This window comes from Ahaetulla prasina, chromosome 9, assembly GCF_028640845.1.
Source record: "Ahaetulla prasina isolate Xishuangbanna chromosome 9, ASM2864084v1, whole genome shotgun sequence".
Classification (NCBI taxonomy): domain Eukaryota; kingdom Metazoa; phylum Chordata; class Lepidosauria; order Squamata; family Colubridae; genus Ahaetulla; species Ahaetulla prasina.
In genome coordinates, this window is record NC_080547.1 from 9,584,518 (window position 1) to 9,596,654 (window position 12,137).

Genomic DNA, 12,137 nt, shown 5'->3' on the forward strand with positions numbered 1-12,137 from the left:
GGTAGCTGTACCTGGTAGCTTCTTGAAGGCTATATTCCCAAAGAGAAGTTGATAAGAGAATCAAAAAGTGTCCGCAATAAAAATGTAGAGATAAATTGAGTTTTTTTGAAGTACAACTTTCCAGTTGCCAAAAATGTTGTAAACCAATGCCTTCTCCCTTTCAATAAATCTGGATAAAGAAGATTTGAGAATCTTGCTTGGGGTTTTTAAGCTGCCGGAATAGGAAGGCATTGGCCGTAGGCCATTTTGAGGCGCGTCTGTCTGCATCGATTGACCTGCATACATCCACAGTTGAGGAGGTGACGATGTGCAAATTCACTTCTGAAAACAGAAATGGAGCTTTGAAGCCGATGAAGACATCGTTAAAGTCTTGTGTTAAAGAAGCGAAGAGGAGGGAGGGGCTGCCTTCTTGCCTGTGCTTGAGGTGCCAGGGGGTCTCCCCTCTGTTTCCCCTCCTTGGGTGAAGCCATGTTGAGGGGGAGGCAGCAGAGCCTTAAAGCCACAGGAGGAGAAGCGCAGAAGAGAGTCATAATTAATAGAATCCAGATATTTGTAATGCCTGCTTGTATGCTTATGAAAACATACACCCAGGGAAACCGCTGTAACCTCTACTTGTTGTTTATACCAAGAGAATACCCGGTGCCCAATTATGTCTAACAAAAAAAGGAAGACGCCAACCAATGTAGGCACCTCGTGTTTCTATTAATCTGCCTGCTTCTGGTGAGTGCAGATATTAATTGCACCAGTATGCAGTGAAGTGATTAACTTCAATATAATTTATCATCTGGAGATTTCTGAACATAAATAAATGAGCTGTTTTGTTCGGCGAGGTATTGACCCTTTCAGCATATCTGATTTAAAGGGGGTCCTATATTAGGAGTAGCCTTATTGTAAATATGAAAGGCCCCCAATCAGCTGACTGTACCCTTATTTGATTTTCTGGAGCATTAGCCTCTCTTGTTTGTGACATTTCCCAGTCGGGGGCTCGTTTGCGAGCTCATTAATAAGCCTTTCTCAGAGGAATTTGGTGGAAAGCGAAGAGCGAAGGCAGGAGCAGCACAGGGCTCCCATGCCCGGCAAGGGGGCAATTGGGGGTGGGGGTGGGAGAGAGAGAGAGACACCCGATCCGGAGCCCAAAGGCTTGGGATCTTAGAGGGACTAAAAAGCCATGTTAATTGGAATAAAATGGGGGGGTGGGTGTTTCCCCTACTGTCCCTGATACCAGAAGGGACCAGGCCTTGTTCCTTGAGATGTCTCATCCTCTGGTTCCAGAGCTTTCTCCTCCTTGCACAGAGTCAAATTGTGCGTGCAAGTTGCGATTGATGGCAAATGCCGAAGGGTTTGCAGTCTTTAACCAGCTAATTTAACAAGAAGTCGGCAGGGTTTTTTTTCCCCCCAAGAACAAGGAAGCGAATGCATTTTGAAGGTTATTTAGCAAATCCAGGCCTAATCTCCAGACTGAAATATCTATTACTTTGTGAGGGAATAAGGGAATCGGGACAGATTTGTGTCTGGGAGTGAAGATGATTCAATTTTTATCTGAACTCTCTGAATAATGTCGAACTATTTGCTTTGTTTTTCTGTCTTCCTTGACCTTCATTGCTCCCCAGCATCCTTCAGGGGATGATGGGCTCAAGTCTGCCCCAAAGCATTTCTGTGCCTGAAGTGGCTCTAATGTCCCTTCCCCATCATTGACCCATTTTGTCTGGTTGAGGTCCAGCTGCTCAGCTTGTTCTCCTGCCTTGCTTGGATCGCTTCTCTGGCCCACTATTTCCTGCCTCATCTCTTCCATGATTTGTAGCTCTGGGGATGCCACCCTTGAGGGCCGGAAGTGCCAGGCCTGACGCAAGGGTTGTGGCCTAGGAGTTCAGCAGCTTCTGCCGTCAAGATAGGAGGGAAGAGTTAGTCAAGCTTCCGTTCCACAAGCAGTGGGAACAGCCAAATGTCTTCTTCAACCTGACTTATCATTGCTGAGTGACCGTGTATCATAACTTCTGAGTGTTGCAGAGAAGAAAATATTGGACACAGAGTCCAGATGCAAACAAAGCTGCCTATGGAGGCCAGAAAGGTAGGTTTGTTGAATTTCCAGAGGTCACTGGGACATAAATGCAGTCTTCTTCCTGATTCCAGAGGACCTTCTGTGTGGAGTGTCACTTGCAAGTATGAGTTGTAAGGCATGCCGTCTGCTCATCAAAGTGTACTTGGCCCCCCAAATGTTTCCAGTTGTTGGGGGCATTTCATTTGGGGTTGTTCTGTTTCCTGATGAAGGTGCTTAGGTGTGTCATTTCCATCCCCCTGAAAAAACAGCCATCTTGTTCTCAGACCCTGACAAGAGAAATCGGTTAATTCATTGAAGACTAGCTGGAAAGCCCAAGTGAGGCCAAGTGATCACTTGGCTGTTCCAGAATATAATCATTCTCTACATCGTGGGAAGCTGATTTTCTAGATGGGGAGAGATTTTGTAGTTATTGGACTTGTTCCGTGTCCCAACTACAAGGGACCCCACGTGAGCAAAGGTCCCCTGGGAGCACCTCAGTCCCCGTGGAAGAAGCAGCATTGTGCATTTGATGAGAAACTACTAGAGGTCCAAAGACATGGGATCATACTCTTTTGGAGTAGGTCAATGTTTATTCCTCCAAGCCCTGTTGAAATATACCCAAGAATACTGAGAGGCTCTCAGGACCTCTGTCTGTTCAGGTTTGAGCAAACCTGGAGAATTGGGATGCGCCAGGCAGCTGGAAAAGAGCCAGTGCAACCCCCTCTTCACAAAAGAAAGGAAGAAAACCCCGTAATTATCAACCAGTGAACTTAACATCAATACCTAGAAAGATGCTAGCGCAAATAATAAAGCAGCCCATTTGTAAGCATCTTGAAGATAATGCCATTATTGCTGAGAGTCAGCAAGGCTTTGTGAGAAACAGGTCATGTGAGACAAATCTTGTCTTCTCCTTTGACAAGAGAGCTTCTTTATTGGAAAAGGGGAAGGCAGTGGGATAATCTACCTCAATATCAGCAAAGTTTCCACATGACATTCTCATTGACAAGCTGTTAAAGTCTGGTTTGGATGGCACAGCAGTAATACGGATCCCGGCCTGACTGGCTAAACGCAAACAGGGAGTCAAGAACCGGAGGACGTGGCCTGCGAGGAAGGCTGAAGGCACTTGAGATGTTCAGTCTGGAGGAGGGAAGGTCTCGGGGGTGTCCTCAGGGCGCAGATCAGGAGGCCAAAGGGAAGAGAGGGAGGAATTATTTTTCTTTGTTACAAAAGTAAGACCAGAAATAATGAGTGCAAATGACAGCTGCCTGGGTTTCATTTAACTAAAATGAAAATATTCTTGTCAGTAAGATCTGTGCAATAACTGAGCTGTCTCTCTGCGGAGGTTTTGGGTTCTCCATCTCTGGAGGCTTTTCAGGAGAGGTTGGATGTCCCGGATGGTTGACTTGCTCTCCTTACATGTTGCAGAGATTGGACCAGAGGATCCTTGAAATCTGTTCTAGCGCCGCAATTCTTTTGTTCTGTCATATGTGTTATTAAAACAGATTTTCTCTTACGAAAAGATGGTTCTGATGCTCAGTTTTGCTTGCCGTGGCCTCCACGTTCGGTGCTTTTCATGAAACCCCCCCCCCTATTTTTTTTACAGCTCTGCCTTCCTCAGAGGCTTTCATTCTGGGAGATTCTTCAGTTTCTGATTTCTTTTCCTGCTAAGACTTCTGTTATTCCAGGAGGATGAGGAGGCTGGCTTAAACTTTATTACCTCTGGTCCATGTCTTTTTTTTAAAAAAACTTTCATTTTGTTGCTATTGATCCCACATTTTTATATATAAAAGAAAAACCTTTCAGGGACAGGATGTTTCCCTTCCTGCTCTTCCTATTATGTAGAATGTGTGTGGTTTTAATCTCAAAATCAAAACTATTGATTTATTAGGTTTACTAAATTCATACTTGCTGTTATCCGCAGACGCCGAGTGGTTAATGATAGCCCAATGTCAGTCAACAATACAATAATATTACTGTTTAAATTATATTTTTTTCTCTTCATTTTTCATTATTAATTGCAACTTGACCCATTTTCCTGTTAATAAGCTATGCCAAACTATACCGTTCCCATTAATTCTGTCTGCAGTAGCCCCGCTCCCCTTATTTTATCCTTGTGAGTCTGTTAAAATGGCTTCATCCAGTGTTTCCTTTCCCCACTTTCAAACCCTTGTTTCTAGATACTCAGTGTGCAACGATAATCATGCCTCTGTTTTATTTTATTTTTTTCTTTCTGCTTTTCGTGTACGGTTTAAGATCCTGTTTCTCTCCTCCTGGTGCCTTTCGTTTCTGCTCTCTCTCTCTCTCTCTGGTTTCCTTGTCGGTCTTTCTTGTTTTGGGGGGGAGAACTGATCGCTCATTAAACCAGCGTGGATCTCCCACCCTTTTCTTTTCTTATCCGTGAAACTCTGTCCTAGCTGATTTTTATTTAATTGATTCCCTTCATTGTTTCCCCCACAAATGTCTAAAGAGTCACTTATACTCCAGTTTGCTTTCTTCCTCCTTCAGTTTTGGGGTTTTCTTAAAAATTGACTTTCTTTCTCAATCCAAGCGTATCACAGCCTACTTTCCTTGAGCAGAACAGAAGGAGGAGATCCTGGGGTATTTCAGAGTCCATCCTGGGTTCCCTTTCTTTCCAAGAACTTTTTTGTGTGTGTGACTTGCAATGGTGGCCAGTGGGAGACTCTTGAGTCCCAGGGGAAAAGGGGGAGGGGAGGGGGGACTGACGGGAATTTCGGAAATTCAGGATTTCAGACTTGGGTTATGTTATGATGAGAGATCCAGATACTTTCCTCATCTCTCATTCTGACCTCGAGATTGTTGTTCAACTTTGTGTAGTTCCATCAGTGGAGTCGCAACACTTGCCCTCCAATAGTGTCCAAGGAACAGCCCCCACCTTGCTTCTGGAAAAGCTGTGGGTTGTGTTGCATTGGTGCGTGTGCATTGAGAGTCTCCTTTGCATTACTGTTGTGGTTTTTTTTACTTATCTATCTTAAACGATACCGTCAATTCCATAATAGCGTTTTCAAATTATAACCACTGACCGAGGGTGGGGGGAGGAGGGCTGTGTGAATCTGTTGCAGGGAAAATGAGTTTTGTGACATGAGATGTTGATGCGGTAATAAACTTGTGACTCTTTTAAGGTGTAGCACGTTCTCCTCTCCTCTAGCTTTTTTTCAATCTTGTGTGTGTCATATTTGCAAACTGTGATGCCTAAGACACCTTATTAAGCTATTTTCTTATAGGATAATTGGAAACCTTACACTTGGTTATAACTCAGTCATGGTGTTGACTGTTATTTACAGTGTTCCTTTGTATCGTCCTCTCATTGTGGGGATTGAGTTGAAGACTGCCTTATCTGATCAATTAAGGGCCAGGATCTGCCCCAACTCTCTGCCTTTAGGTTTTGCAAAGGGATCCAACTTCATTGACACTCTCGCCAGGACAGAAAGTACTAAAAGTGTTTTGCATTTAATTGTGAATGTCTTGTGTTTGTCCCTTAATCCGTCCATGTCTATTCCTAACCTGGCTTCTATCCCAGGATTCGTAGGTGTGTGGGGGGGGGGGAAAGAATAACCAGAATCTAACATGTTTCTTCATTATTGGTCATTCCTCAAATTACCACAGGCGCTGCCGATTCAAGGTGTCAGGTGCGAACAACCAGAGCCACATGTGAAGAGTTCAATTAGCTGCTTTCTTGCTCATGACTATAATGCAGGAATCTTCCCAGACTGCACCTGGGCCACACTAGATAAGGTTCAATGGCGTTCAAGAGGCGTCAGTTGCCCTTTTGTGCCTACACAAGGATTCCAGACCTGTTTGGCCCGTCTGTCTCCCCCCAAAATATCCATGGCAAGGAAGAGATGGTCTCGCTCTGAAGGTGTCCTGGTGATGTTGGGTATTGTGTCTGTGCTGTGGTTGTGGTTTAGGGCCACCTTCTCCGTAACTGCTCTTCTCCTGCAGGGTCTTTTCAAAGGAGTCCCAGATTCTCTCCCTGCGTGTGAGATGCTTTCACCCCCTTGCGGCTTCTGGGGGCATTTGAGAATTTCCTTGGCTCTTGCAGAAACCGGTGTGTGGCTCAGCCTACACCTTCTCGTCAAATGCTCCCACAAGAGCCCAGCCTATTAATTTGCCACCGCACAAAGGATTGCCAGCCCATAAAATATGATGCATGATAAAAGGTATCAATTCTGAACACCGCAAATCTGCCGTTTCACCACAGCGTGAAGGCAAATGAGTTTCCTTTAGCTCGAATGAGTTCAGAGATAAACTTCAATTTAACAAAATTTCTTTTTGCAAGAACCAGGGGGAGCCGCTGCCTTGGCGTGCAGGTTTCTTATCAACATGTTAAGTTTGGAGCTTATTAGTCAACTTAATTTGGGGAAACGCCAGGATAATTTGCAGATCAAAATGTCCAATCGCTGGGGAAGCCCTTGACCGTTTTCTTCTGCAGGACCTGTCTTTTTAAAGAATTAACCAAATGAGCCATTTGCTTGGTGTCTTTTTGTAATGGGGTGACTCATTCATTCATTCGTTCATTCATTCTTATTTTTTTTCCTCTCTTTTTCATTGTCTGTGTTGTGTCTTTGATGTGCAGATAAGCCCGAAGTACAAGTTTTGCAGAATTCTCCTCCGCAGCCGCTCACAAGGGAAGGAGACCTGCTCGAACTCCTCTGCCAAGTCAAAGGGAAACCAGAGTAAGTGAGGCTCTCCCGTGGGGGTTGGCTTGCTGCGAGAGAGCAGGGCCTCTCTTGAGTTGCTGTGTGGCAAAACCGCCTTTCTGGCTTGCCACCCTGTGGCAGCTGTCCCCTTCTTGAACCCCTGCGTCTCTCGGCATCTTCTCTATCCTGCTCCTCGTCCTGGTCTTTGTGGCCATCAGGCAGTGGAGGCACCAAGATGGCCTCTGCGGAAGCAGCTGCCATCAACCATCCTGCTTGAAGCAATTGGTGGCCTTCAGTCATTCTAGAGCAGAGAAGGTGACGACATGGTGGCTTTCAGTCATTCTAGAGCAGAGAAGGTGACGACATGGTGGCCTTCAGTCATTCTAGAGCAGAGAAGGTGACGACATGGTGGCCTTCAGTCATTCTAGAGCAGAGAAGGTGAATCTATGTCTCTAGAAAGAGAAGGTGTCTCCAGAAGATCCTGGACATTTGTTGGGCTGCAGATGTGAACTAAGTAGAAGGACTGGGAGATTCCTCCTAGTTGAGCATGGTAGGGATGGAATTATAGGAGAAAAAGATCCCTTCTCACCCAGGCTAAGTACTTCATATTTGTCAGGTTTTCATTTCCCTAAGCCCCCAAATCCCTAAATGGAAGGTGCTAATAAGCTGTTGCAAAAATTGAAGCATTATAGCAGTTTTTTCGGTAGCTTTTTATATCCAGGCTCTTAAGAGCCATTTCCGAGCAGGAGTGTGGTGAAATCTTTTTGCAGAGCATTAATGCAGAAGAAACGACAAATATTTCGAGCAAGGAAAGGGTTCTTTGTAGGCTGGGTTTTACTTAATATTAATTCTTTACAACTCACAGCGTTTGCATCTGAGCCTTCCTTTTTCAGTCTTTCAAACGAATTAACCAGAACCAGAGATAACTCTTAATCCAGTGTTTCTCACCCTTTGCACCTTTAAGATGTCTGGACTTGAAGTCTGCACAGCTCAAAGGTGCCAAGGTTAAGAAACTCACTGCTCTAATCGATAAGTTCCTGGTTGGGCCAATTCACTTAGAACACACACACGCACCAGTCAGTCCACTGTTTCCCACCCCCACCCCCCCGCCTCCCAATCTAAAGCTGACACACAGCTATTCTGTTCAGGAAAGGTGCATTGGACAGAAGAGACACATTTCGCTAGGTAAAGCCTTTCAGCTTTGTCTCTCTTTCTTTTTTATTTCTTTATTTCTGTTTTTTTTTAAAAAAATATTTATTTCCCCCGCCTGTTGGCTCAGCTTGGTTGCATGTTTCTGGGCTTTGCTTTTGAGTGTTGTATTTTGCGGTGTTGTCTTTCCTGTTCTCTGTGATATATTCTAATTTATTCATTGTGTGGAACCCATCACACATTGTGGCTTAACATTAATGTTTACTCTTCCTATGAAGGAATGAGAGAGAAACAGATTGCTATCTTGGCAATTACATTCCAGGTGCCCAGAGTAATTCAGAAAGCCATAAGATTTACCACTGATTTATGTAGTGGTTGGGTTATGTCTGACTGGAAAGAAAATGCTCAGCTTCTGGCTTGGACAGATCAGGGATGGGGAAATCATTTCAACGCCCCCCCCCTCACCCAAGGATGCGTTTCTGTTTATGATTAGCTGATTCCTCTGTCCGGAGACAGTTTTCACCACCCAGCGCTCTCTCTCTCTCTCTCTCTCTCTCTCTCTCTCTCTCTCTCTCTCTCTCTCTCTCTCTCTCTCCTCCCTCCCTCCCTCTCTTTCCTCTTCCCTCCCTCCCTCCTTCCCTCTCTTTCTTTTTCTCTCTTCCCTCCCTCTCTTTCCTCTCTCTCTCTTTCTTTCTCTCTCCCTCTTCCCTCCCTCCCTCCCTTTCCTCTTCCTTCTCTCTCTCTCTCATTTTCTCTCTTCCCTCCCTCTTTCTGTCTTTCTTTCTTCCTTCCTTCCTTCCTTCCTTCCTTCCTTCCTTCCTTCCTTCCTTCCTTCCTTCCTTCCTTTCTTTCTTTCTTTCTTTCTTTCTTTCTCAGACAGACTCATTGGGGCTGGAGTTTATGCTCGCAGGGATGGGGGAGTCGCATGGCCCGGGAAGCTCTTTCACGATGTTCTTCTCTGGGTCTTCTTCTCAGGCCTGTTGATGTGACGTGGTTAAGAGTCGACGATGAGATGCCCCAGCACGTTTTGGTGTCAGGGTCAAACCTCCACATTGACAGCCTAAACAAAAGCGATAACGGCACATACCGTTGTGAGGCTTCCAACCAAGTGGGGACGGCCTATTCTGATTACACGCTTTATGTATACGGTACGTGAGACCAGCACGTCTTTCTTCCAGATGCCCGAATTGCTCTCGAGATCTTTGGGGAGGGGGCATGGTGTCGGCAAATAAGCCACCTTTGGCTGGGGTCAGCTGCCTTCCTTGGACCCAGGCCCAGCATGAGCATACTGTAAAGAAAGGGTCACTGAAATGAAGCCTGTTAGCTTCTTCCTTCCTTCCTTCCTCCACCTGACTCCGGGGTCACCTTCTCCTTGTACCGAGTAGACCGGTCCTGCCCTTACGGTTTTGTTGTGGAAGGAGCCGTCCCAAACCAAGGAGGGAAAATGCTTGGGCTGGAGGTGGTAAACGCTCACTCACGTCTGACAGGAGAAGTTCAGTCATGTCTCCAAACAGACTTTATTCAAGTTGTGTAAACTGTGAAGAAAACCGGGGGGGGGGGGGATTTTTGTTTTAATGTTCAAACCACTGCTCCTCAGGCCATCAGCTGAGAATGCCACCGGTGCACAATTCAGGGGAACACAGCACCATTCTGTCAATCTTTCGCAACCAAAACCTCTCTGAAAACTGCATTACCAACTGCTCTATGCTGCTAGACTATTTCCTTTCCTTTGACCAGAACTTCACATTGGGCATCAACAGCAGTAAATTCGGGGCCCTGAGCAGAACCCTGGATCTGCTTGTAAATGGGTTCAGCCCTGTTGAGAGTCTGGTGGGTTGAAGGCCACGACAGCTAGCCGCTCAGTGACAGAGGGGGCAGATTGACTCCGAAGCCCCCAAATGAAAGCAGTCCCTGCAGCCCCGAATGGCAGCGGCTGTTGTTGGAAGTCCTGTTCAGTGAAATATCACAATGGAAACTCAGGGAATTAGTTGACGGAGCCAGCTCAGCAGGAAATGTGAAAGCTTAGGTAATTGAGTGTAGGCATTACAAGCGTTCTTCCTCTTCCCCCCCCCCCCTTTGAACTCTTCCCTCCCCACACCTGCCCTGGCCCCCAGTGGTACCCCCTGCAAGTATTCATCTTTGTAATGATTCATACAGAAGCTTCCTCTGTGCTCCAAGCCAAGGAGCCAAGTTGTTCCTCTTACAGGCCAGTAGAAAGCTTCCATCAGTCAACCAATTGCAAGGCCTTTTCCTCCCAGACTAAATAGGGTCCACCATTAATTATTGCCTTTAATCAGAATAAGTGTGTGTGTATATATAGAAAAGGGGTGAGAAATGTAGACTCACCACTTTAGAGAAAGAAGTTATCTGATTGCAGTTGTTGACAAGTAGACATCTTCGCTAGCGGTGCCAAGTTTTGGAAAGCTTGAGAGCATTTTGGTGTAGTCAGCTCTCTGGTTTCTCTGAGGAACGTTTACATTTTAAAAAACACCACACACACACCTCTTCTTCCTGTATGATTGAGCTTCCAGGTGTTCTCTAACTTTCCCAATGAAACAAAGAGCATTGGATGATCCAGGGTCAGTGTTCAGGAGTAGACGCTGGTTGGGCTCGGAAGATCAAGAAAAAGCACAGGTTGGATGAGAGACTCTCCTTACCAGGGTTGGGCCTCCTCTTCTTTTAAGACCCAAATGGCATCATCATCATTCCTGACCAAATTGATGCCTCTCACAGGAGCTGACCAGGTACTGTCCTTCCTGTAGTTCCTCTGGAAAAACCAAGCAAGCCTAATGGTAGAGCAGTTGTTGAATCCCAGAGGAATTGCTTAAATTTCCAGAACAGTCTCCTGGCCTACTCTCCTGCACCTAAAACATGGTAGACTAACCCTGGGCTCTCTCAGCTAGAAGTCAAGCTTGGACTCCAAACCCAAATCTTCTCTTGCTTGGCTTAGTTTTTAGCAGAACCCTTCCTGGTTGAGGGTCAGCTGGGCAGAAGCTGACATGCCTGGCATATCTGAATGATGATCAACATCCCTGCTCTCTCCAAACGACAGGTCCTGGACCTCAAGACATCTCAGTACCTTTTCCGTTTGATCTCCTTCTGTGCTTGGCCAGCTGTCTAGAATAAATATATTTCACTACCCTTTGAGTAGGAAAACGGTGTTTCTCAAAACACCTTTTCCTGGAGGAGATCATAAAAGGATCCTCCTTTGCAGATAATCTCGCAAGAGGATATTATTTCCTTGATGATCTCCTGTATCAAACCATGAATCATAATGGCCCCAAGAAACAGAAAGTCAGCAAAGAACTTTGTTTACCAAACAAGAATGATCCCTGCCAGTTGCCTAAGAGAGGTAATAAGCTAGTGTTGTGTTTACCTCCTGGACTCACACCCAGGGGGTAAATTTTCCTGGCCTCTTTTCTATTCTGGAAAATTGTGGCCTCCTTCATCACGGAAGAGACAGAGAATCTCGTCCTGGTGCACATATCCCAGTGAAATCAATAGCAGCACTGCCGTTTCTAAACTCTCCTCAACCATAAACCATCCAGCTGCTGTTTATACGGAAAGCAGCTGTGACCTGGAGCAACAGCATGGCTTTGGAGACCGCCATCTTGCTGCAGATGAATGTGGCCACCTTATTAAAATGAGTCTTGGCACATTTGTGTGGGAGCTGGATTGAGGGACGTAGAAGAAATAGATGAAAATGGGGCCTCTGTATTGATCCAAGATCAAACACAAGAGGACCACCTGTGTTGTGCCTTGCTGCTGGGTGTCCTAGAGGCTTCGGAGGCTGATTGCTGGAGTCAGATCAAGCAGGGCAGCCTCTCTGAAACTGGACTCCAGGAACAAAGCCACTGCCTTCCCAGATGGTCCAGTCCTTTAATTTGGTGCCCAAAAGGCCTCCAAAGGGATCTCCAGAGGGTTGGGCAGCCGAGCGCCGCTGCCTCAACAGCCCTGCATCCCGGCTACATCTACGCCCCTCCTGAAGGAGTTGTGCCAAGCGCACAATAAAGGTGAAACACATAATTCAAGTTTGGATTTATTAATTAGAAAATCCAAGAGCTCTCTTGAAGATAAAAGAGCAGTAGATGTGTCAGTGATGAGAAGTTTGACATGCTTAAGATAAAACTTGAAATCAAAAGCCTCTGAACCGTTTCAAGCTCCATTACTGACGATTCGTTCCCAAGTTCAAAGTCGGGTGTTGTGCTTAACACATTCAGTTTGATCATTTGGGCAGCGATATGTGGCGCTTCCTCTCCCCACCCCCAGTGTCTCCACTCCCTCTCCTCCCT

At 45.8% G+C, this 12,137-nt stretch overlaps 1 protein-coding gene across 6 annotated transcripts in view; it reads left to right on the forward strand.

Moving 5' to 3' along the window:
- Positions 1 to 12,137, forward strand: part of CADM1 (cell adhesion molecule 1) — a 217,363-nt gene that overhangs the window by 173,183 nt on the left and 32,043 nt on the right. For all 6 annotated transcript variants that reach the window (XM_058194957.1, XM_058194958.1, XM_058194960.1 and 3 more), the window contains exons 6-7: positions 6,633 to 6,732; positions 8,821 to 8,993. In XM_058194957.1, the coding sequence (XP_058050940.1) occupies positions 6,633 to 6,732; positions 8,821 to 8,993 (273 nt within the window). The remainder of the gene's footprint in view (positions 1 to 6,632; positions 6,733 to 8,820; positions 8,994 to 12,137) is intronic.